Source organism: Pongo abelii, chromosome 9 (genome assembly GCF_028885655.2).
Source record: "Pongo abelii isolate AG06213 chromosome 9, NHGRI_mPonAbe1-v2.0_pri, whole genome shotgun sequence".
Lineage (NCBI taxonomy): Eukaryota > Metazoa > Chordata > Mammalia > Primates > Hominidae > Pongo > Pongo abelii.
The window spans coordinates 31,952,228-31,978,317 of NC_071994.2; the positions used below are offsets into that span (position 1 = coordinate 31,952,228).

Here is a 26,090-nt window from a genome sequence, read left to right on the forward strand (position 1 = left end):
CTTTCTCCAAACCCATCATATCGTCACTAACTGGATTTCACTGTTTCAGGCTTATGATTTTTTAGTTCGTTCTTCACAATGGAACAAACATGATCTTTTATTTCAATGGTTCTTCATTACACTTGTGATAAAGACTAACTCCTGAACTTGGCTGATAAGGCCATACATGATTTGGTTAATTCTTACTTTCTGTGTCTCTCACTATACTTGTTAGCCATCCTGAATTCATCTAAGTGTTCCTACCTCTTAGATTTCATGCATATTATTTCTTTCCTCTCTCTATCTCATTTTCTTGGACTTATCCTTAGGGCCCAACTCAAGACACTTCTACTTAAAGCTTTTCTTATGACCCAAGTGTGATAGTGTTCTACCTACATGACCCTGTAGCACTCTGTACTCATTTCTTTTTGAACATTTATCTCACTCTAGTGGAGGAGGTAGACAAATAAACAGTACATGGGTTCTTGGGGAAAAGGGAGTTTAAGAAGGATTTTTGCTGCCTGAGCAATTGGCATAGTGCCCTTACACACTCTAAGATGCTTATTAAACATCTGTTGAATAAATAAATTCACTAACAAGAATTCAAAGTATTAGAGTTGATGTTTTCTTCTTTCTACTTCTTTCCAGCTATTAACAGGTGTAAGAAAAGGAACATTTTCTTGCTCATGTATGCCTGTAACCTACAATGAGTACTTAAAGCATGTCTAGTATTTCTCTTATTCCACTTAGTACAACCTCCTGTGAGGTTGGGATTAGCCTCATTCCCTTGCTCAGGTGAAAAGTGATTTGCTCAAGTGGGAATCAGAAGCCCTGGGTTAGTGTTCTCACCCAAGGTCCAGGGCCCTTTGCCTCTTGATTTTGCATCAAAAGAACAAAAGCATCAATCTGCTTTTATTGTTTTTTAAAAATTCATTTTAAAATATTCTTTCATTCATTTTTGAGACAGAGTCTTGCTCTATGGCCCAGGCTGGAGTGCAGTGGCACAATCTTGACTCACTGCAGCCTCCGCCTACCGGGCTCAAACGATTCTCCTATCTCAGCCTCCCGAGTAGCTGGGATTACAGGCATGCACCACCACGCCTGGCTAATTTTTGTATTTTTAGTAGAGACTGGGTTTAGTAGAGACCAGGGTGGTCTCGCATTCCTGACCTCAAGTAATCCACCCACCTCAGCCTCCCAAAGTGCTGGGATTGCAGGCATGAGCCACTGTGTCCGGCCAGTCTGCTTTTATTCTATACAACTCTGTCTTCCATCCATTCCTGTCCTAATGGCTATTTCATTGGCCAGAGTTCTTTTTCAAATTCAAGGAGATTTGATGGCATGGAAGAGATGTGGTGGTAAAAAGAAAAAATGTGGGGAAAACTTACTGAGAAATCCTATTCCAAAAACTTGGCTGCTTCAGTGGCTGCTTCTGGAGAGCAAGGATTTGGTGTCAAGGGTTGAAGAAGCAGTCGTTTGTAAACTTATATCAACCACTTGAGTGGAAATGGATTTGTTAAACTGGAAAAGTCATTAACCCTTTAGCATAATATTTTGTGCTTTTGTTCATAACATGGTGAGTGGAGTTATCCCCAAAAACGGTAGGACCCAGCACATAATGACTGTCAACTATGGGCTAGGAACTGAATTTGTCTTCCCCAAATTCTACAAAGTATTAATAGTTATTTTGGCTACATGAGAAAAATTATGGTTGAGCAAGTGTCTTAGTCCATTCAGACTGCTATAACAAAATACTATAGACCAGGTAGGTGGCGTATAAACAACAACAATTTATTTCTTACAGTTCTGTGGAGGCTTGGAAGTCCAAGATCAAGGCACTGGCAGATTCTGTGTCTGGTGAGGGCCTGCTTCCTCATAGACAGCTATCTTTTCACTCTGCCTCACATGGTAGAAGGGCCAAGGAGTCTCTGTTGGGCCTCTTTTCTGAGGTCACTGATCCCATTCATGAAGGCTCCACCCATGTGACCTAATCACCTCCCAATGGTCCCATCTCCAAATACCATCACGTTGGAGATGATTAGGTTTCATCATATGAATTTTAGGGGGATGCAAACGTTCAGATCACAGCAGTAAGTCATCCAGATCACACAGTTAGTAGGTGGCTGAGCTAGATTCAAAATCAGGGTTGTGTGGTTCCAGGGTGCTTCTCAACATGTGGCAGATGGTGGATTCTGGAATGGTACCACCTGTGTTCACATTTGCTGTATGACTTTACTAGGATGTGAGACTTTGGGAAGCCACTAATCTCTCCAGGCCTTAGTTCTGTCGTCTAGTAAATATGAATAATATTACCTCTTCAGGGTTACAGTGAGGGTTAATAAGGTAGTATCTATAAAATATATTCTTTTTTTTCTTTTCTTTTCGTTTTTTTTGGGGGGCAGAGTCTCGCTCTTGCCCAGACTGGAGTGTAGTGGCACCATCTCAGCTCACTGCAACCTCTGCCTCCCCAGTTCAAGCGATTCTCCCGTCCCAGCCTCCTGAGTATCTGGGATTATAGGTGCACACCACCATGCCAGGCTGATTTTGTATTTTTAGTACTGTATTGTTAACCAGGCTGGTCTCAAATGCCTGACCTCAAGTGATCCGCCCGCCTCAGCCTCCCAAAGTACTGTGATTACAGGCATGAGCCGCCATGCCCAGCCTATAAACTATATTCTTATACACAGTAAGTGTGATATAAATTTAACTGTCATCATCATTATCACTACCACCACCACCATTACCTTTGGTTTCTTCCTTTGCCAATAATGCAAATTATTCTGGGCTATGAGATCAATGGGTACTCAGAGTATTGCTCTGAAAGACCTCAGCATTCTTTGGAATTTTGCAATTGGTCAAAGGTATTGTATATGTAAACTAAAAAGTATCTGAGTCAGGTCTCAATCAATTTAGAAGTTTATTTTTCCAAGGTTAAAGACATGCCCAGAAGAAAAAAACACGGAATCACAGAAACAGTTTGTAACCTGTACTTTTCTCCAAAGATGATTTTGAGGGCTTCCATATTTAAAGGGGAAACGCAGACTGGAGGGAAAAGAGGGAGAGTCTGGTCACTTTACTGAATCCACATGTTGCCAAGGAAAAGAAGCTGGTAGGGCAATAGACAATTATGTATTTATCTTGTGCTCATTAAATTGGCACTTTACATAAGATAAGGTAAACATAGAGCAGCTACCTATGGAGATATTTAACTATTAGCTATCTGCTTAGGGACAGAAGGAAAGGCAGTTTCTTGCATGATTCAACTTTCAGCTTTTTTTTTTTTTTTTTTTCCATTTGACATAGTAAATTGGGGGCTGGAGTTTTTACTTTCCTTTCACAGATATGTGACCCAGGATACATTCCAGGAGGGATTGAAAGTATGGTGGAGTAGCTCCAAAGTAGACCACAACTGTATAACGGACAAATAGGTCAGCTAGTTAGTTGGGAGTGTTGCCATAGGAATGTTGTGCTATTAAATAGGGTTAATGTTTTCAGGGGGAGATAGTAGCTTAACTAGCCATATTTGGATGAGCTACCTAGAAGTTGCCACAAATATATTTGAATTGACTTGATACAATTTATAATAATATTAAAATTATACATCATAGAATAAATTTTTTTTGAGTTCTTATTAAATGTCCAGAAGCACGTAAGCACTTTGTTATCTTATTTAATCTTCACAACAACCTTATGTATTGGAGATTTTTATTATTTTCATTTTATAAATGAGGCGACTAAGGCTCTCAAATGTCAAGTATGATCAGGGTTGTCAAACAGCCAAGGGACAAATTGGCATTTGAATCCAAATCAGGCTGCCTCTAAAGTTCATGCTTTTTCTTAACTACTATCATGTATTCCTTCCTAAACCCACGTACTGGGGCTTCTTAGCAATTATTCCAAGTGCCCAATTTTGTGGATGATCTCAAGACCCAGTCTTCATTCAGATGTAGACCCGATCACACTGAGGCAGATTCTCCAAAGCAGAAGAGACGCAAGAGCATTCTCAGATGGAGAGATACCCACAAGAGTTAAACTCCAGCTCTGATCATATTTTTTTCCACATTTTCTTCTTAGTTGAAATGAGAAAGACCACCAGCTTATACCTTGCAAACAACTGGCCTTGCAAAGGAGCCAGGCCCGACTTTTCCTAGTGCAGCTTCCTTATTATTCTCTAATAAGAAATAGATTTGATAATAGCAACTAGAATTCATTTAGAGTCTTTGTTCCAAGAACAAATTAAAGTTTCCACTTTGCCTGGAACTAATATTATTTGAATTGAAAGCTAGAATGTCCTGGACTAAGACTGTCTCAGCGGCATCTTTATGTAAACTCCTTCATTTTAATTTTTTTAACTTTTTTTTTGTGGTTTTCCAGCATCCTTCCTTTTAAGACTTTGAATATCTGGTAAACATGGCCAAAAGTATTCTTCACACTGATTTGGCTTGAACTTATGGATGAGAGGAGAAAACTTACTCTTAAGAATTTAATTAGCTTTCCTGGCACTGAATTTCTAAGACAGTTATCAACCATTCTTTTTTCAAGTCAAAACTTGCAACTCAAGACGGGGAGAAGGATTTTCTTAACATTTCCTGATTCCAGAAACATTCTGGAAGATTTATTTTTTTAGGTTAATAGAGCAAGATAAAGTATTTTGTTTTTTCCAGGACAAGTAGTCATAACACATATTGGTCAATGCGAAAATTATGGCTGGATTTCTTATCTAACAGCTGTGTCTGTGTGTGAGGGAAGCGGGTGCAGGGAGAAAGGAAGGGTTAGTTCCCATTCTTACAAAAAGAATGACTTTTCTACTATGAGAAAGTTCACAGATGGTAAGTTTTTCAGTAAAACAAATAAGTAAGATAAGCAGAGATAGTGTAGAGTCTTCAAAAACAGAACAGTTTAAATCAGGAGGGGTTGCTGGACTCAGCTAGGTGTGTCTGGAGGCTGTGTACTAGTTCTGATTTGGACACACTATTTTTCTTTAATCTTTTCTTTCCTCCTCCTCCTTTTCCTTTGCTACTGGTTATTGGTGTTTACCATTTGCCAGACAGTTTACTAAGCACCTTACATACATTATCTCACTGAATTTTCACACAGCCTATGAGAGAAGTATAAGCATCATCTCCAACTGACAAGGAAGTCAAGGCTCATGGAGGTTAAGTAACTTGCCCCAAATCAGGCAGAAGGAAAAGTTAGAGCCAGTACTCAACCCTATGTCTCTCTGACTCCAGACCTTGACCTCTCAACTACCACATAATACTGCTTCCTCACTGAACCTTTTCTGTTCTTTGTCCCCAGGGACAGGATGAGAACTTCAGTCAATGTTGTGGGTGACTCTTTTGGGGCTGGGATAGTCTATCACCTCTCCAAGTCTGAGCTGGATACCATTGACTCCCAGCATCGAGTGCATGAAGATATTGAAATGACCAAGACTCAGTCCATTTATGATGACATGAAGAACCATAGGGAAAGCAACTCTAATCAATGTGTCTATGCTGCACACAACTCTGTCATAGTAGATGAATGCAAGGTACATTTCCCATTCATGGATATCGAGACTTGTATATAGTAGTGCATGCTTGATTTCTTTAAAAAAAAAAAAACCATAAAGCCCTGCATGTATTATTGTCACATTTCTTTTCCTAAAGAATCATGTAACCCAAGCTTCTGTGAGTCCCAGATCATCTAATTCTGTGTCTAACATAGCAGGAAATCAACAAGTCTGATGGAGAGTCAATCAGTTGCTTATTTCGTCCATGCGATGTGAAACAACCATTCGGATTCCCCTATCTACCCCATTTAACTAATTTGACCAGTTGTCTTGAATATTTTCCCAAGAATTTGTGGTTACTAGGCCGAGGCAAACAGATCACGAGGTCAGGAGTTCAAGACCATCCTGGCTAACAAAGTGAAACCCCGTCTCTACTAAAAATACAAAAAATTAGCCAGGTGTGGTGGCGGGCACCCTCCTGCTACTCAGGAGGCTGAGGTAGGAGAATGGCGTGAACCCAGGTGGCAGAGCTTGCATTGAGCCGAGATTGTGCCACTGCACTCCAGCCTGGGCGACAGAACAAGACTCCATCTCAAAAAAAAAAAAAAAAAAAAAAAAAAGAATTTGTGGTTACTAGAGCTTTTCTGACTTTCAAATATTTTATTCCTCAAATTAAACATCAGGAGAAATCCCTAGCATCATCTGATGTACCTAGCACAAGTATTCCTCCTTGCTATATATCACATATTGGTCAAAAATGTGCCCACATAACTTTACACAACTATCTTTTTCTTAATTATTTTTGTGGGAAAGGTGAATTTTGACCTGAGATTACCTTGCTCCAAAAGTGGGTAAACAATTTCAAGTAAAGAACAGCTATCCTTCAGGACAATTATCCAGAAATGTCTTTTTAAAAACACTACATCTCAGACACTGCCTGACCGCGCCATCTTTCTGCAACATGGATGTTCTGGGCTCTCCTCCAAGCTGTTGGGTGCTAATTCTTCAAGCTTGATGGGCTCTGTCTAGCCTTCATTGTAACTAATTTGACATTGTCAAAGTCAGAGTGTCATGACCAGAGTAAAGCAAACTTGGAGAAACCCTGGCAGGTGAGCAGAATCAACTCCGGGGGTTGGTTTCTAAAATGATTCCACACAGCAGCTAAGGACAAGCTGAACCCAGCCAGAGATCTCTGGTAGCTTTTTGACTTCTGTTGACAAGGTCACATTTAATCACTACTTTCTTCCTATATTACTTCTGGGTCATTACAAATACATACTGTGGCTCTTGCTGGGCAACTAAGGGTGTCACAGAAACAATTCTCTTTACTGGATTGCAACATAGGTCCAGAATTCTAGTGGACTAGCACAGGCTTTTTCTTGTCCTCTCTATGTAAGATACATACATAGGTGAACAAGGACTCTGAAACAAATTAGGGAGGGAAACCACCCATCAAGAGGCAATTGCACAAGTTTATTAATTGACTCAGTGAAAATGATTCAAATTATTAGAAATTCAGATGTACCTAGAGGACATGATGCATTCTCATGGAAAGCTGGTGTTTCCCACATCTGAGTGAATGTGCTGGATTATTCCCCATCAAAATGTTAGTTTGAATCAACAAGGGGCAATAATCTTGTGAATGGCTTTATGTTCTATTATATTTAAGTACTTATTGTGTGCCTTGTAAGATTCAGTTGAGTGCGCCTGTCTCATTCCTGTGAGATCCTATATTTTGATTATTCATCAAGTATTTATTGAATGCCTATTATCTATCAAGCCATAAATTAGGCACTGGAGGACAGCAAAAAGAATGTACAATGTTGTAATGGTGATAAGACTTGAACTCAAATTATTGCCATATGAGGAAAAATTATGTAAAACAAAAAAATCACAATTTTAAAAAAATTTCATAATTATATTTGAGAAGAATCCTAGTGGTTAACTGTGTATGGCCCTTTTGGAATTTCTCAAGAGGCTTCTTAATATTTTGTAGGACACTTTTTCAAAAAGAAGGTGTGTGGGCGTGGAGATGTCTTTAGATTTCAGACTTCCTGGATTTGTTTTTGAAGGACATCAAGCACATGAGGATAAATTTGCTTCTTTTTTTTTGTTGTTTTTTTTTTTGAGACGGAGTTTCACTCTTGTTGTCCAGGCTGGAGTGCAATGGTGCGCTCTCGGCTCACCGCAACCTCCGCAACCTCCGCCTCCCAGGTTCAAGCAATTCTCCTGCCTCAGCCTCTCGAATAGCTGTGCCACCATGCCCAGTTAATTTTTTTGTATTTTTAGTAGAGACGGGGTTTCTCCATGTTGGTCAGGCTGGTCAGTAACTCCTTACCTCAGGTGATCCACCTGCCTCGGCCTCCCAAGGTGCTGGGATTACAGGCGTGAGCCACCGCGCCTGGCCAGTTTGCTTCATTTTTTAAAGCAAACTATTTCAAGCCCTATAAGGAAATGTGAACTATCCATATCAGTAGAAAGTAAGCTCATTAGGAGTAAGGCTTTGTCCCCAGTTATACTACTGTGACCCAGCCCTAAAATAGTGTCTGGTATGTTGTAGGGGACTCAATAAATATTTGTTGAATGCATTCTTTTAGCATCTTTAGTCCTTGCTATATTTTAGGTAACCTTTTTGCTGGACAGTTCCATAGAAATAGTGGCTCAGTCTCTATGTAAATGGTCAGCCAGCCAACCACCTGCAAACTCATTGGTTAATTAGCCTTTAGGTAACCAGTGGTCAAGCTGAGCAGGTCTTGAAGATGATGAAAATAGCTCTATTGGTTTATCAACTATTTCAGCTGTTTACATTTTTAATGAAATGGTTGGGTTCAGCTTAGTGAAGGCTATTTGATCCTCAGCCTTTGCTAGGTAAAGCAAATTGATTCTTCTCACTCTAAATCAGTTAACTGTGTTGACGCTGATGTGGGAAGGAGGCAGCCAGAGCCGTGGAGATAAATTTACACCCTTTCTGAGGATATCTGGGTCACATTTATTTATTCCTTTGAACTTCCTTATGGTTAATTCTGTCTCGCTATTTCCCACTTTTTAAAAACTGAGATGGGAGATGTCAGCGCTTGCTGCCAATGCCATCCTCTTTTTCTTTTGTGTTACCCAAGTGGTTGGAGCAGAGAGAAGTGGGACAAGTTGGGGAATGGAGTCCTAGCTTTCTTTAGCCCAGCCAAGAAAGGAAATGCCAAAAAAATCTGCTGTCCCAGATGCTTTTGAAACATAGGCCCCAGTATTTACAAACAAAAAAACAAAACAGAAACACTTCCCCCCAAGTGCTGTCTGGTCTTCCAAAGCCACCACACTGTGATTGATAATTTTGTACCACTATTGATGCGGTTCATCACTGAGAGCCAAATAGGCACATTCAAGTTATAGTGAACAGGCAACTTTCTCCAAGCAGACAGTCTGTCCCTGGCAGTCTCTCTTGACAGTTCACTGAAAGGGAAACAAATTTGCTGCAGCTCTGGTCAAAACTTTAACCATTTCAAGCATTGTTATGTCTCGTTGGTCTGTGTATTCAAACTCTTGCCTGGTAATAGTAGTTTGAAGTTACACAATAGTTTTCAAGTTTAATCAGAATAACTGCGTGTGGAGTGGTCATTGCTAATTGCATGGTCTGTTTTTCTGAAAAGAAAATTGGGGGGCTAATGGGGATTGGATGAATGGTTTTTATTTTCCTTTGCTTGATTCGTTGAAGGGCACTTGGTTTTCTGTTCCTAGCATGTTGTATGTGGTCATGATGCATGCATTTCACTTCCACTTGGGTAAAAAGAAAGTCAGATTTCTTTCAAACATTGCTGCGTTTGTCATGTCTCCATATTCTAATGCTTTCATAAATCCAGTCTCTCCATTATGTGGAATATCAGTCGTGGGTTTAAGTTTGCACATGACGTTGAGGACAGACAGACAGAAGGTAAGCTAGGAAAACTACTTAGAAGTGGAGGGGAAAACCTCCTATTCTGCAAAAAGGTTCAGTTCACTTTGAGCCAGGGAAGCATAATATAGATGGTCTGGTAATTATATCTGATTATTAAATGTCTGCATCGAAGTAATTTAGATAAACGTTGTCACCAATCTCAGACTTTTAATTCTCCCCACTTTTCTTTTTAATCTTTAAAGCTGGGATAGCTTATTTGGCACAGCTGAAATGTCATGATTTCTGATTTAAAAATTAGACATGTATGCCATCTACCTGGTGTCATTGCAACTGAACTTTTCACATGCATGAGTAGAACTAGATACCTAGTTCTGGATTTCTTCCTCTGTGGTTGTATGGAGTAGCACGTGGGCACTATATTTTAAGGACTGTGCTATTGTGTAATGGATCTCTGGGTAGTTAGACACCCCACAACACTAAAAACATAGTAGAAGTTATTCCCCAAATTACAAAGCAGCTTTAATACCTTGATACTCCCAAGGCAAATATGGATTTTTAAAATTCTCAGATCACTGTTGAAACCCAAGACAGGTTCAAATTCAATTTGGAAAGAACTCCATTTAAAACTAATATTTCAGTCATGTAGTATAATCTTGGATTTGGTGCTTCTCCACATAACCCACAGGGCTTTTTTCTGGTTCGTGGCCTGTAAGCTGGATGTTGATGATAATTATTTTCAGGTAACTCTGGCAGCCAATGGAAAGTCAGCTGACTGCAGTGTTGAGGAAGAACCTTGGAAACGTGAGAAATAAGGATATGAGTCTCAGCAAATTCTTGAATAAACTCCCCAGCGTATCCTATGGTAAATGATGATATAAACAAGCTTTCTTTAAAAAGGAAAAAAAAATGCATATATTTCTCTGTTTACTTAATCTGTTAGCAGAGGCTTAGAGGAGCTCTTGTGAGTCAGTGATGACAGGCACGGTGCTGTGTCTTTGCCAAATAATGCTTTATAACCGTCTAATTTTCTCACTTGTATTATTATTTGAATGGATGCTGCTGGAGGAATCAGTTTGAACAGAAGACACGTTCTTGCCAGCTTCCCTTTTCTCCCAAGATGCAGAAATGTGGATGCTCTTTTCCCAGGGGACATGAGTAAAGCAGTGTGGTACACTGCAGGGACTTGGGAAAATGAGTAAACACACAGTGTGTTATTCCTTAAAGTGTCCTCCATGTCTCGCCTTGTTATGCACGAGAGATTCTATTAAAAGCCTCTAGAAGTAACTCCCCTTAAAATGTCTAGTAAAGTTTGCACATGGGTTGATTAAAAGCAAATACCTGTCTTAGGGAATTCTGACAATTTATCTTCCATATGCTCTTTAAGCAAAATGTTTCAAAGAGAGTTTTAAAGGGAACCATGCTCTTAAAGGCAGTTGATTAAAGAACCTGTTATGTCTCTGCCTTACCCTGTGTAATCTGTGAGAACAATGGTTGAAATTTCAAAGTATGTTTCATTATTCTTTCTAAATTTGGCAATTGATTAGGAAATATTTTATATATAACCACTGTACATATTGACAAAAGTAAGAGAGCACAGTCAACATAAAGTTTAACCGGAGTTAAATATTCAAATTTATTTATGTTTGGTTTGCCTTCACCTGGTGTAGTAAAATCAAGTGAGATTATTTGGTATGTGTTTTGCTTTGTTTAACCCAAAAGATTGTTTTTTGGCTCCTAAAGAAAAAGATATTTTTAATCTGTCAATTATTTCAGTCATCATCTCATCGTCCTAGAAAACCTGGTCATTTTACTGTCCTCACACATGGAAGACACTTGTGTTGGCTGTGCCTCTTTTAATGTCATCTCTTGATGAAACAAAAATACTGGTATTTATCCAATATGTTGAAAGCATTTTGTTATCTTCTATCAAAGCACATAAAACCAGTTATAGGACACAGTTGGAAGCAGAGCCAATCTTCCTCCTCAATCTTCTCAGTAGAAAGGAACAGAAAACAAACATCTGTGCAAAACCCTATAAAAGTGACATTCCTATGGCAGAGTCCAGGCAGCCTTGAACCATGACATGGCAACAAAGGATGGCTCTGTACAACTTCACAGATGGAATCTGGTTTAAGGCTGTGAAGTTTTAAGGAATAAATAATATAATTGGTGTAACACAGTGCCTTGCATGCAATAGGCAGCCAACAAATCCTTAATGATTGGTAATGCAAGCTAAATTTTTTAATGTCTCTACTATCCTTTTTTATTGAATAACGCACAGTATTTTCCTAAGGTTGCTGGGTTTGGGAGTAAGCTTGGGACTTGAATCATTGAGAAATAAAGCACATTTGACTCTAAGAAGTATGTAGAACCTTGTTTATAGGTGAGAGTAGGCTGTATTATATGAAACCAGCAGAGGGATGCTGAGACAGTCATGGTTTATAGAACCCAAATTCTCTGAGATGAGGGTGCTTATGGACCTCAAATAGCCTTTCTTATCTGCTCCTTGTGACTTCTCTCTTTTAAATCAGATACCTTTGAAACATACAAGAGACATGAGATTCCAGTTGTTTTTGTCTCCTAAACCCTAGTTATTTTTGGATAAGGATCACTACTGAACAGTATTAGGCAACTTTTCGTTTTTGCTTTTCTAATGACATTGGTCTTTATTTCCAGTAGATGGGCAGTAAACAGGGTGGTCAAGGGATATGATTAAGTGTAGTAGTAGAAAATGCATTCTTTTTTTTTTTTTTTAGGCAGAGTCTTGCTCTGTTGCCCAGGCTGTAGTACAGTGGCACGATCTCAGCTCACTGCACTGCAACCTCCGCCTCTCTAGTTCAAGCGATTCTCCTGTCTCAGCCTCCCAAGTAGCTGGGACTACAGGCGCATGCCACCACGCCTGGCTAATTTTTTGTATTTTTAGTAGAGACAGGTTTCATTGTGTTAGCCAGGATGGTCTCAATCTCCTGACCTCACGATCCACCCACCACGGCCTCCCAAAGTGCTGGGATTACAGGCGTGAGCCACTGTGCCCGGCCAGAAAATGCATTCTTTACAGCAAATGTTATAGGTTAAGGAGACAGTTCCTGGGTTTAGCTGTGAAACTGTTTAGGATTTTCTTTAAGTGGTGTTCCCAAGAGCTTTTTTATGGTAAGTTGGAGGCTATAGGCAAAGCATCTAGGAGCTTGTTGTTTTTTGCTATGGAAGGCCACCTTTGGGATCTGTATACACGGGCATGTTTCTCAAAGGAGTGGTCACAGGATTGTCTTCTCAAAACTCTGCCTGAAACCTTTCTGGTGTGTTTTGTCTTCAACTTTTTCCTAGCTATCCTATTAGCCTGTAAATATGTCAGCAGACAATGTGTTTGGAAGAAACAAGGTGTACAACTTCACAAAGCAAGTTTTTCTGGTTTGAGACTTACTGTGTGCAGGAAGTCTCATGAGAATATACTTAGAAAATCACACTTATCTGGGAATTCAATAAGTCATATTAAAAATATATAATTTCTTGAACTCAGGACTAGCCTGAAAATCCAAAATGCATGTAGAGTTGACATGTTGACATATGTCTATGTCCTCTGTTTTTATTTAAGCCTCATTTATTTCTCCCATGCCATGCCCATTTGGGATTTTCTTTGCCCAGCATATGTGCCATAAACAGAACAAATGGATCCAGGGTATACCTGTAATAACCTTTATCTAAATAGAAGACATTTAACCTGTCAATTATATGTATAGATTTATCCTAATTGGTTCAACATATATATGAATGCTTGTAATAGTCTGTTACTATTTGATAATGCATAAATGTTATATTTATATACAGTTACAGCAGGCCAGAAACATACATACACTGCATCCTGTAAGGTCTGTAAATCAGGGCTTTGGCAATGCCATTTTACTATAGACTCATTCATGTTTTTTAGGAATCAGAATCATTTCAGGAGAAAACCAACTAAGTAGACTTTAATTCTTCTCTTTCTCATTCTTGCCCTTTGAGAAACCCAAGTGGAATCATCACTTAATTACTTACTCAAATTCAATGAATAAAATCCAATCAGTGAGAAGAATAGCCTATCTTTCAAGGTAATACTTTACCTTAGATCTTTGAGGGCATGCTTCCCACACAAAGAGCATCAGAAAATCAGGGCAATCATCTAGATCTCACAGATCTTCAACATAGGACTCTAGGTTATGAGAGCTGAACCACACAGCTATCAGTTTCAGTTTTTACTTCCTATTGAGTGTGTAGAAACACAGCCTATGGTTTTGCTGTCTGCAGAAGGTACCATACCCTGTAAAAGACAAATATTTCTTTCTCCTCTCAAACCACTAGTCAGCTTGGATATTCATGAAAGCTGAAAGAAGGGGTGCCAAAATGCCTAGCTCCTGGATTTAGACTCATGGAATATGAGAAAGGCTTAGGGAAAATTCAAGTCATGGGGAGATTCCTACTAGGTGATGCTGGGAATCCCAATGACCTGTTGATTAGAGGGTCTCTGGTCATTTCTACTTGTGCGTGGAGAAATATGTCATTTGCATATGTATCTAGTCAAGAAGCCCTTTTGGAGCAAAGTGATTGGGAAACTCATTTACTAGGTCCACCAAAGGAAACCCAATTCTGCCATGTTTTTGCAAATTCTACACGTCCCTTTGCTCTCAATAGCAAAAGTTATGTTATAGTTTTTTACTTTTGTCAGAATCAAGGCTTCGGCCACCTGTGCAATATTTTCCCATGGAATGCAGCAATAAATCCAAGTAGGTATATCCGTGCTCAGAGAGAATTCTCCATAGTTCTGACTCCCGAAAAACAAGTCTCATCAGTTCTCATCTAGTTTGATGACTAAAAGTGCACAGCAGTTACACCCCAGTGGAAGTGATTTTTCTCACCTAGCTGCTCTCTAACTCTTACGGCTATCTAGTTGTCTGAGCCGCTGGTTTGTTTTACTTATTCGCCAACTGAACTCATTCCAAACCAAGAAAAAGGACCAAATGAAATTTTCAGTTATTATCATACTTGCTCCTTGAATAAGAATGCTAGAGTCTGGAGGCAGAAGAAGACTAAGTTAAAGCAAACAGCCTGAAGGAATTCTGGAGTGAGAGTTTTGTAAGTCTAGTTGTCAAAGAAGATAAATGGTCTCAGTATCTGTAGTAATTTCTGGTTAAGCCTAGAGGGATCACTGAGTGCCAATCCAAGCAGGTGGCACTAGAGGCAGATTGTTCTCCTAGCATAGACGGAGTTTCCAGCTGCTCATGATGCATTTTCTTATGATTTTCCCTAAAAGAAAACCAAATTTTCTACTCCATCTCTTCCTTTCCTATCATTCCACTTATTGTTGCTGCTTTGCTAACAGACAGCTTAGTAAGCCACCACACAAGTTAGTGTGAAGCTTGGTTTTAAAATAGATAACAGAGAATCTTGATTAAATAGTATCCAACTTTGTAGCATAACACAGCTAATTCAGGCAATGGCATAGAGATGATAAGAAACAACATGGTTTGGTAGAGGGAACATTTGATTTAGACTCTGCTCATTTTTAGCTGTATGACTTACGTAAGTCATTTTGTGTCCAAGCCTCATTTTCTCCCATATGAAAAGTGAAGGGGTTGGATTAAATGATTAAAATCCCCTTCCAGCCCTGTGAGCCCAATGTATTACGATCTCTGCTTTGTTTCCTTCTTAAGAGGCTTCCTACTATAAAATGTGACCTATTTACATTTTAAGTTGAAGTAGCCCACAATAATGAATAATCAATTTAGATTTTTCTCATCTCCTTTGGGAGAAATTAAATTCAAGCCTCTATTCATTTGATGTTTCACAACAAGCTTGGAAGTTGGCCGTGTTCATTCACAGTTTGATGTTTTGAGACACCAATAAACGTTTTTTAATAAAAGTTCCCTTTACTTAAACTCACCTTCCTAATAGAAGTAGTGATTTGGCTCACGGAAAAATGTTTCCAGAGTCAACATGAGAGGACTGGATGAACCTACAGCCTCACTCAAGCTATTGCATCATTCCTACTGTAGCAACAGAGCCCGCTCTAAATACCCAAAACACACAATTTTCTCCAACAATTCTAATTGCCCACCCAGTATGGGAATTTGAGAGCCTTTGGCGAATAACCTTGATCACTCTTATGAAATTTGGTGCAACACTTGCACAATCACGGCAACTGTTTGTAAATATCTTCTCTTTTCCGCCAGTATGTAGACATGCACACCCATTCACAAGTAAGCCTGCAAATTCATTTTCACATTTTCCTCTTGGTTTGTTTTTATCATGGGCATCACATTGCAGGAAGAGATGCTCTAACTTACAAGAATGGAATTTTCTGACTATCATTGCCCTCTTCAAGGCCTGATTAGTTTCTAGGGTGGATGGGACACAATGCATGGTCTACAAGGTACATGTCACCAGCCATGATCTTTAAACAACCTCTTGCACTTTCTGGCACTGCTGCAATGGCCCATGGTGGACACCTCTGCTCTTTGTCCAAACTTCTGCTAAATAGAGTAGTGTTGGTATTTGTTGTGTTGTGAACTCCTTTGTTGTCAGAGAAGACTTCAGCTCTTCAGGTTTGCAGGGGCAAGATGTAAAGCTAGGACTGAAAGGACTGAGTTTTGTTTTTTGGCTGGCTTTTTTCCATTAGTGCAAAAAACCTGATGCAAGGGCAGCAAGATAAACACAATTTCTTCACTGGCCCAGATAAGAACCTGTAGAAAAGTGAGACATGCCTCTAAGTTCCTATTTCATTTATCCTAAATAATATTCTGAATAACTACTTATCAGTTTTTTTCTATGTCCAGCCTTGCTTCACTTTCCAACCTCCAGGCCAAATATTCATTTTGATATTTTACAAAATCCTTCTGGTTTTTACACAGGGCCATTTTGTGCTGAGAATAAAACCTGCTATTGGAACAGACCTCACTGCTTTGTAGAGTCAGCAGTTGACCTAGAGAATGGGTAGCAACAGGTCCTCAGTTTCTCTGGAGACACCCCCAATCCTTGGGTGAGTGTTGAAACCTGACAACTGACTGTTAGCCTTGTCATCATCCTCACTGGAGATGGAGATGTTGCAGTCGGAGCCTCACTCCTTCTGGGGCACTGTTTCTTCTAATGGCAACCATTTTGCCTGCCTGGAAACAGCCTGTTGCCTTTGCTAGGGGGCAAATACACACACTAGCCAAGGAAGTTGGTCCAGCACATCTCTGAGGTTTCTCCCCCATGGACCCATGGAGCGAATTCCCTGAGATATATGATCAGAAAGTTGGCTGTCTGGTGGTTTAATACTCCATAAGAGTTACTTCCCTTATAGAAAGTCATCCTTTGGCATCTAGATTTTTCTTCAAATCACCTTAACTCCCTCCCTTTCTCTTTCTCCTGGAAAACCTCAGCATTGCATCTCCATGTTGCACAACACAGATCAGATTATCTGGTCACTATAGAGATTTGTATATAAAAAAACTACTTTTTTGAGGATTTTGTATATTGTTTTTCTATTTGTTTTCTACAGCTTGAGGAAAGAGCTGGCAAACTGTGAATCTAACTTGATCTTGTTGCCAGCAGATATATTTTGGCTTCCTGGTAAGAGTCTGTATTACCAGGGACAATATCTTGCCCTCTGAACAGTATTGCACCCTAAATCCACAAATTCCTCCAGCCCAGTCTTACATTTTTTTAAACAAATCCCCTAGCTTGTTTGCTATTATTTATAAAGAGCATTAGAAAATGTATTTATAGACCTGGATATTATATGTTTAATATTAATTTAGCCTTTAATAATGTTATAGGTTTGTAACTATTCTTCAGAAATTATAAAGAACTCAGTGTAGACTGAATTAATCTATTTAGTATCTGTAATTTTGCAGACATATTTTCTTACAGTATTTTCTATGTAACCTCACATGTAGAATTATAACTAATTAGAGCACAAGAAGTTTCTTCAGCAATTTAGAGCTACCAATTGTTTCTTGACTATATAGTCACATTTGACAAATTTAAGAACCCAGTCTTTAGTGATGCAATAAACAAAATGAACCATTAAGAACAAGGAATTGCTTAAATCCCTTAGCTGGTGAGGATATGCATCTAAATAATTCATCTTTTTAACTCAAGGAATGGTGCTGATTTTTAAAATTTTTGACACCAGGCCTTGTTTTCCAGCTGAGCATTCTAATTTTGCTTTTCTCTAAGACTATCAAAGACAAGGTATTAATAGTAGGATTATTTCTAGATCAGAATGTTTCATACCTTCCTAAAGGTTAAGTGAAAATTGGCTTAGGAAAACTTTGAGTAGCAGAGACTGAGGATGAGTGCTAGAGATGAAATCAGGACAGATTTGTTGCAGTTAATTCTTGCCAAGCAAATTAGTGGTAAATGTCACATTGTTATGTGAATTGAGCACATATTTTTAAAGAAAGTTTAAAAAAAATTTTAGAACCAACTATGAGGCAATACTGTATCACTGGGGGCTGGAAGTGGGGGCTTAGAATCATACTGAAATTGTTTAGAAGAAGCCCAGGTAGTTTCTGTCCTCAGGTGAATAACGGACTATATAACTTCCCCGAAAGGTAAAACAATAGCCACTGCAAAGACGAGGTGTCTTCCTTCCACCAAATACTTTCTGAGATGGTGGTAGGACTAGTATTTTTACCGTGGTTTAAAAAGTAGTCACTTCCATAGAAAGTGTATTGGTATGTGTTTGAACCTGCTCTTCATTAAACAAACAGATTAGATGTACCCTCAACTGGCAATAAGTGTATCTATTTTCAAGTACAGCTAGCTGTCAAAGCATGAAGCTCTTGTGTATACACACTGACACTTGGTTCACGCATGAAGAACAGTGCCTATGCACTTTGTGTAGCTATAATGTAGGGATCTAGGTGTCATTTCAGTGAAATGGTGTATAGATGTATTGTAATTTAAATGTATATGTTATTTTTGGCTATTCATCTAAATGCAGTAGACATGTTGACCGGTGTTTTGCAAACGTTTCTTTTCCTTCTTAGATAACTAGTCGTGAATCATTTCTCCACTTTCTCAATGTGGTTTGGGAATATATATGAGTGAAGAATTTATCTGTGAATCCTTTGTACTGATGATTGTTTGAAAGTCTGTGTGTGTCCAGCACCTTTGTAAATACACAATTCAGAGCAGGGATGGGCTGGGTGTGTGTCCTGGTTCTTAGTGAAAGGTCATCTCATGTCTGTTTAATACATGGTGAATGCAACTGTGGAACTTTTGATTACCTAGACTTAGGTAGGTTTAGAATGAGAACATCCATCTACAGTCCTCCTTTGCTTGGTGGATTGGGCTCAGAGAGATAAAAAGTTAGTCTGCCCCTGTGCATATTAGCATCATGTCTTTAGAGAAAGGTCAGCCTTTCTGGTTGCCAAATACTCATCATGATGCTCATGACTTAAAGGTTCTGAGGAGCCTTGTCTCCCTTGGATTTTTGAGTCAGGGTACAGGAAAAAACATTGCTGACTAACTAACTGCAAATGGACATGCAGGTGAAACCCTACGAAAGCACAGTTCTGGCTATAAACTTCACAGTTCTCTGTAAAAAACATAGAGCACTAGAAGCACAGGAATAGTGAGTACACAGCTTATGCGGTTGTAGAGGGGCAACTGATGAACACAGGTCCCACATATATGAGGGATTATGACCTTCTCTACCTAATATGTTCTGTGTGCATGTTTTGAATGATTGAAGATGGGATTAACTAATGCAAATATACAGTTGCCTCCTAAAACACACATTCTGTATAATTATCACTAAATACAATGCTGGGAGGTCTATAGTTCCTGTAACCCCTTTCTCCTCCCCAAGGACAGAGAAGAACTAGCCATGTGCTATAGGGAACCCTGAATGCCTTACTCTTTTCCCAAGAAGGGTAAAGCCTACAATATCATCAGGGGGCATGAAGCACATTAATTTGCAGTGGCTGCTTCATATGAGGAGATATGGTGGACAGGCTAATTTTTCCTTGAAAATGTGGCTTCTTCAACTCCTTTCAAATTTAGGATGGAATACTTCCTGAAATAAAACTGGGCTTTATGCAGGATTCTCTTTGAAAATTCTTGTATGTCCAAAACAAAAGATAAAAATAATTGTATTCCTCACATTCACAATCCCCATTGGTCTGAAGTCACGTAGCACAGAGCATCTATAGCACATAGTGTTTAAAGACTAATGAATGCAAAAAGATAAAATCTTCAACTAATTTTTGAATTGTTTCTCATATATGGTACTAGAAAATGCCTTGTTGATGAAGCACATTTTGGGTAGTTGAGGTCTTTTGTTTTCGCCTTTAGCTTTCTAAGCTTTCTTACAATGTGGACTGATTACTGTAACATTTCACGTGTAAAATAACTGGATATTCTTTATATACTGGAAATAACCTGTGAATCCAATATTTCACTAAGTGTTTTAACTTTTGTGTATATATCTCTCATCAATAAATGTGGATTCCAATTTATTTTGGTTGTTGCCTCTTCTTTAATTCCCATTTTAGACTAATTGTTGGTTACATAGTAGTGTTCTTTTTGTAGAAACATGAATTGATGGCTACAATGTTAAAATGAGTATTTTCTAGGAAGCCTAAATATCTATTGGAATTACATCTTGCAATCTAAAGTTAGTAAGTTGAACAAAATGGTATATAGTCAATGAATCAGCTGGTATGGGGTAGCCCTCAAATCTCAGGGCCTTAAAACCAAAGTGTATTTCTTATTCATGTGACATGTCCATTACCAGTTGGCTGGCAGACTCTGCTCTGTGCTGTCCTCACTCAGGATGTATGAGAGAGGCTCCATCTCCATGCTTTTGCAGCTACCAGTGCAGGAAGAGGAACATGGCAAATCTTACGTGGACTCTTACAGCTTCCCCCGAATGTATGTACCTCACTTCTGCTCATATTTCAAGGGCCAAATCAATTCACATAGCTCCATCTAACTATGAAAGGAAGTGCAACCTCACCAGATTCACAGGAAGAAAACTGGAACTAGTTGGTGAATAGCTCTAATGACTATCAGGCCATGGAAATCCCTTAAATCATTCATAAAGGATACTATACAAACATATCATTTCTCAACAAGTTCAACATAGCAAGTTTTTCTTCCAGTATCGGAAAAATAATGACCGTGGAAGTAAGGGGCAAGCCTTAAGTGGTGATGCTGTAGAAATAAAATGCATGCTCTTCAACAGTAGGATCACACTCAGCATGGTGAGATTCTGATGCACTGAAAGGTATATGTCCAGGAACAGAGACCCACAGAAAGAGTGGCAGACTCTTGTGTCACACTGTAGGGCACCCACTGTTAGATGGCCTGGATTAGTTGAATTGTTTTCTCTTATTTTATTTTAGGGGAAAATGAAGCAAATATTTGATTTTAAGTAAGTAAATGTATACATAGATGTGCTACACCACGATTTTTTTCACCACTGTGAAAAAAATTTATTCAATAATTTATTAAAATATTGAAAATGGACACTTCATTTGAAAAGACATGTTTTATTCTTCCCTTGGAGCCAGGTCTACATCCCATCCACATTCAAAATGTTATTAAAATCTTAATTACAGAAAATATGCTCATTAGTAAATCTCTGAGCTGGCATTTTAAGATAGCAGATAGCCACAAATCAGAGTTAAGGTAAACTTCTTAATGCTTTAGTATGTATACTCTTAGGTCCAAATCAGCCACTCCTGCCAAAGGCAACACAGCCAGAGAGAGACTTGACTTTGCTTGCTCAGGGAATGTGATTTCCCTGCTCTTCTGGATCAGAGGTGTTTAATCCATCCTTTGTGAGGGCCTGCTAAGTGTTGCTTTTAATTACCACCGCATGAAAAGGAAAAATAAAAAAGAATTTACAGGGGTAAGTAGGGAAAGAGTAATTGTGGACTGAGAGTTATGACCTGGGAATTCTGGTCTCCACTCAGTCACTGAAGGGTCATACGAATGTGGCCAAATGTCTTTGCAATTTGGAAGTCATCTTGGCATACATAAAATGAGGGATTTCAAGTAGATCACTTCTAAGCTTTTGGACTGTGAAATTTGAATTATCTTACCCAGGTAAGTCATCATGACTACAGATTTACTTTTATTTTCTAATCTTACTATCTTAATATAACATCTCATACCTACATAAGAATCTCTGTAACCCGTGTCTTGGTCTTATGCCACATGAGATACTAGCCCACAAGCCCACTACCCAGTGCAAGAGCTATAGAACGTCGCCAACAGCCTTCCTTCACCCCGTGCTCCTCCCTTACCTTGTTCTCGTGCTTTACTCTCCAGAGGAAGCTGCTACTTGCAATTTTGTGTCTATCGTTCCCCTGTTGATTTTTTTAAATAGTTCTACCCCCTACATACATGCACCCAAACCAGCTTTGCTTATTTTTGAGCTTTTTTAAAAAGAGTCCAATACCGCATGTAGTCTTTTTGAACTGTTCTTTTTCTATTTAACATTGTGTTTCTCAGTCCATCCATGTTGTTTCAGGTAACTGTGGTTTGTTCATTACACGGTTGTGTAATAATATGATAGCATGTGAAATATGTCATGCTTTGTTTATTCATTTTTTTGGACAGTGGACTTATGCTCTTTTCCAGGTGTTTTTCTATGTCGAGCAGGGCTGCTATGAACATTGTCATCTATGTCTCCTGTGTGTATGACCCAGGAGGCTTTAGTGCATGTGGTCCTAATTTTTAAGAAGTATGTGTATGTGACTGAAAAGTTCCTGTTCAAATCTTTTACCCATTTGTCCATAGCTTCATCAGTGAGTCCACTTGTTAACCATTTGGCATCCCTAATAATCTATGCACTGCTAGTATTCCCCAAGTGATCCACACACTGCTAATAATCCCGTAGTGATCCATCCACTGCTAGTAATCCCCTGGTGATCCATGCACTGTTAGTAATCCCCTAGTGATCCATGCACTGCTAGTAATCCCCTGGTGATCCATGTACTGCTAGTAATCCCCTAGTGATCCATGCACTGCTAGTAATCTCCTAGTAATCCATGCACCGCTAGTAATCCCCTGGTGATCCATGCACCGCTAGTAATCCCCTGGTGATCCATGCACCGCTAGTAATCCCCTGGTGATCCATGCACCGCTAGTAATCCCCTGGTGATCCATGCACTGCTAGTAATCCCCTGGTGATCCATGCACTGCTAGTAATCTCCAGGTGATCCATGCACCGCTAGTAATCTCCATTGATCCATGCATTGCTAGTAATCCCCAGGTGATCCATGCACAACTAGTAATCTCCATTGATCCATGCACTGCTAGTAATCCCCTAGTGATCCATGAACTGCTAGTAATCCCCAGGTGATCTATGCAGTGCTAGTAATCCCCTGGTGATCCATGCACCGCTAGTAATCCCCTGGTGATCCACGCACTGCTAGTAATCCCCTGGTGATCCATGCACTGCTAGTAATCACCTGGTGATCCATGCACCGCTAGTAATCCTCTAGTAATCCATGCATGGCTGCTAATCCCCTGGTGATCCATGCACTGCTAGTAATCCCCAGGTGATCCATGCACTGCTAGTAATCTCCAGGTGATCCATGCACTGCTAGTAATCTCCATTGATCCATGCACTGCTAGTAATCCCCTAGTGATCCATGCACTGCTAGACCCCTAGTGATCCATGCACCACTAGTAATCCCCTGGTGATCCATGCACTACTAGTAATTCCCTAGTGATCCATGCATTGCTAGTAATCTCCTAGTGATCCATACATTGCTGGCTGTGTTATGGGTCCATCTTCCCAACATGGGTACTGAGACAAGCAAAACGAGACCATTTTTAGGAGGGGAGTGTAAGATGCAAGGCTGAGGCCTTCTTTCCTCAGGCTCAAATGATGAGGCCTTTGAGCACAGATCTAATGGAAGCAAAACAGGACCCACTTCATCTTTGATCTCTTCTTTGACCGTTATCAGTCATAATGTGTGAGGCCCAGCAGGCTCTACCTGACATCAGAGGGCTGTTTGCTTTGATGTAAATTGCCAGTTAACAGAGGAAGTTACAGGAAGTCACAAAAAAGTCTTTCCACCTACCACAAGAACTGCCAGGAGCCCCTTGAGCCGCATCCCCAACTAAGTTCTGGCTGTGAGAACCCTATAGGCTGAGTGCTTTATCAACTACCGAAATCAATGCCTTGCAGTTGAGGAAGGCTTGTGGTGTGAGATCAGTGTGGCAGCATGGTGTTTTCTAGGGAGGGCCCCCTTCTGGGTTTCTCCTTATATCCTCACATGGCAGAAAGAGGGCAGGGGAACTATCTGAGGTCATTTTATAAGGGCTCTAATCCCATTCATGAGGAATCTATCCTCATGATCTAATCACTTCCCAAAGGCCCCGCCTCTTAATACTATCACCTTGAGGGTTTGGATTTCAGCTTATAAATTTTGGGGTAAAAACAAACATTCAGTCCATTGCAACCCCCTGCCCTGTGATGGAGGATTGTAGAACCACAAAGGGCAATATCTATAAAGAGGGTGAACTGTGTGGCCTGCCACCTAAGGCACTGGCCCTGGTGTGGGCACCTCCTTCCAGGCACAATGACATAAACAGGATGCCAGTGTTCTGTACGTCAAAGAACCACAGGTGACAGAAGGTTCAGGCACCTCCAGGAGAGCTTCCATGAGAAGCTTTCCCCACTTGTCACCTTTCAGCCCAGACAGGAAGGTGTGGGTAGAGATGCCTACACGTTTGACTTGAGTTGAGCAAGGAGAGAAGACTGTGGAGTCCCTGGCAACAACATAAATGTTTTTAGCTCAATAATTCTTTGTCCTGGTAGTTTTTAAAGTTCAATTAATTCATTCTTCCACTGAGGCAGTGAGAGGCCATATTTAATTCCCATGTTGTCCTAAGAAAAACTGAGCCACAGAGTCAGGCTCAAATTCCAGAGTGTAGACTGGGTCCACACAGCTTGTCCAAAAAGAATATAAAAAGAATAAAGCCATCCAATGCAAATACTGTTTTTACTCTCAAACGTTTAAAAGCAGAGACGTTAAACTCTGAAGAATTCCATAAAGCAGATAAATAGAACATTATTTCACCGTTCTCCCTTTCCTTTTTACAAGCTGAATGAATATGTAAAACCTCCACATCTTTTTATGTCTGTTATTTGGGGTAATCAGATTTTAGCCTTCCAAATATTGTCTGGAAAAATCTAGTGGCTTCCAGTTAAGGAAAAAAAGACAAATTTAGAATTGCAGTCATCTGTTCCTCACTCCTTTTATTGAGTGACCTGACTCCCTTGGAATTCTCCAACAGCTTCTGTCACTTCTCAGATGTTTTCCAGGCCTGAATAACAGACTGCTCACAAAGGGAGGAGCCACAGAATTTCCCAACTGCCTTCCTCTGAGTGAACAGTTCCGTTGGAACACCATCTTCCTTCTCCACCTGATCCCAAACTTTCCTTTCCTCTTGGTGATGAGGACAAAGATCATTCCAGATGGTAAAGCCAGATTGTTAGCCCGTGCTTTTTTGCAGATGAGGAAGCAGATACCCTAGTTTAAATGAACTAGAGGTAACTCAGTACAAACCAAGGTTAAGTCCTGGCTCCATCCCTTTCCTAGCTATGGATGATTGGATTGTTAACTTAGCCTCAATTGCTTCATCAGTAGAATGGGGCTAATCATGCCTATGAGATAGAGATTTTCATATGAGAACATTCATAAAGTAGTTAGTGCAGTGCTTGGCACATAATAAGGGCTCAGTCAGTGATAGTTACTACCATCATCCTCATCATCATCCTCATTATCGCTATTTTCATCCTTAGTGTTACCAATCACCACCTCTTTGTGACCAAGCTGGAAGAAGTCATGCCTCCTCTCTCCCAATTTGGCCTTTTTCCCAACCATATCACATGGACACCAGCATGTAACCCATAGTTCAGCTGCCCTCCCCCAAATCTGAGCTTTATTAGTTGACCATGAGCTTTCCTGACCTAGCCTGGGATAACTCCACCTTTAGTCTAGAGGAGCTTCATGGTCACTACGAGTTTGCATTATCTGATGTTCCAAATGTCTTCAGTTAGTTGCCAAGTCTCTGAGGCTTAGCAGTGAGAGAAGGCACTGCATTTCTTCAGGGAAACGAAGTGAGTTTCAGCCTGGCCCAAGTGACCTCTCACTGAGATGGGAGCCTGAGCTGGCCCTTCCAATGGGAAACAGGACATCCAGAAATGAAGCAATTCTTTTCCTCACTGGAGGAGTCCCTCAGGGAGTCCCCAGCTCACAGCCTTGGATGGACTAGTTGAGACAAATGTCATGAGAAAGGCCATTTCTGTGGAATGTACCCACCCAGCAGGACCCTCCAGAATGCCCTTAGCTGAACAATTCCCAGCAGCTCTCCTTCCCATCATCCCTTTATTCTTTGCCTTGTGTTCTTTCACAAATGTTCTTGCTCTTCCAAGAGCAGATCTCAGGAGGAACTTCTGCAAGCTTTTAGGTTGATGGAGCTTCTCTGTGGCTATGCTAGAATCACCTCAAAATGGTGCCCTCTATAGTTTTCAGCAGCTCAGGGCATCACCACAACCTTAAGACTCTGTTATTTACTATTAATAGTAAATCATTAATTAATAATAATATTAATAATAATACAATTATTAATTGTCTTAGGTGGGGATCCCAGTGACAAAACTCAAATTCACAAGATTTTCTTGAGGGAGTATTTCTCAGGAGGGCCTGTAAGGGCACGAGGGGAGCAGGACAGGGAAGGGAAAGA

At 39.9% G+C, this 26,090-nt stretch overlaps 1 protein-coding gene across 7 annotated transcripts in view; it reads left to right on the forward strand.

The window, feature by feature from the left end:
- The window catches only part of SLC1A2 (solute carrier family 1 member 2), a 171,274-nt gene extending 151,437 nt beyond the window's left edge, over positions 1–19,837 (forward strand). For 4 of the 7 annotated variants that reach the window (XM_054523801.2, XM_009246473.3, XM_054523804.1 and 1 more), the window contains 2 exons: positions 5,278–5,509; positions 10,097–19,837. In XM_054523801.2, the coding sequence (XP_054379776.1) occupies positions 5,278–5,509; positions 10,097–10,168 (304 nt within the window). In that variant the 3' untranslated portion in view covers positions 10,169–19,837. 7 annotated transcript variants of the gene reach the window in all.
- The last annotated feature ends 6,253 nt before the right edge of the window (positions 19,838–26,090 follow it).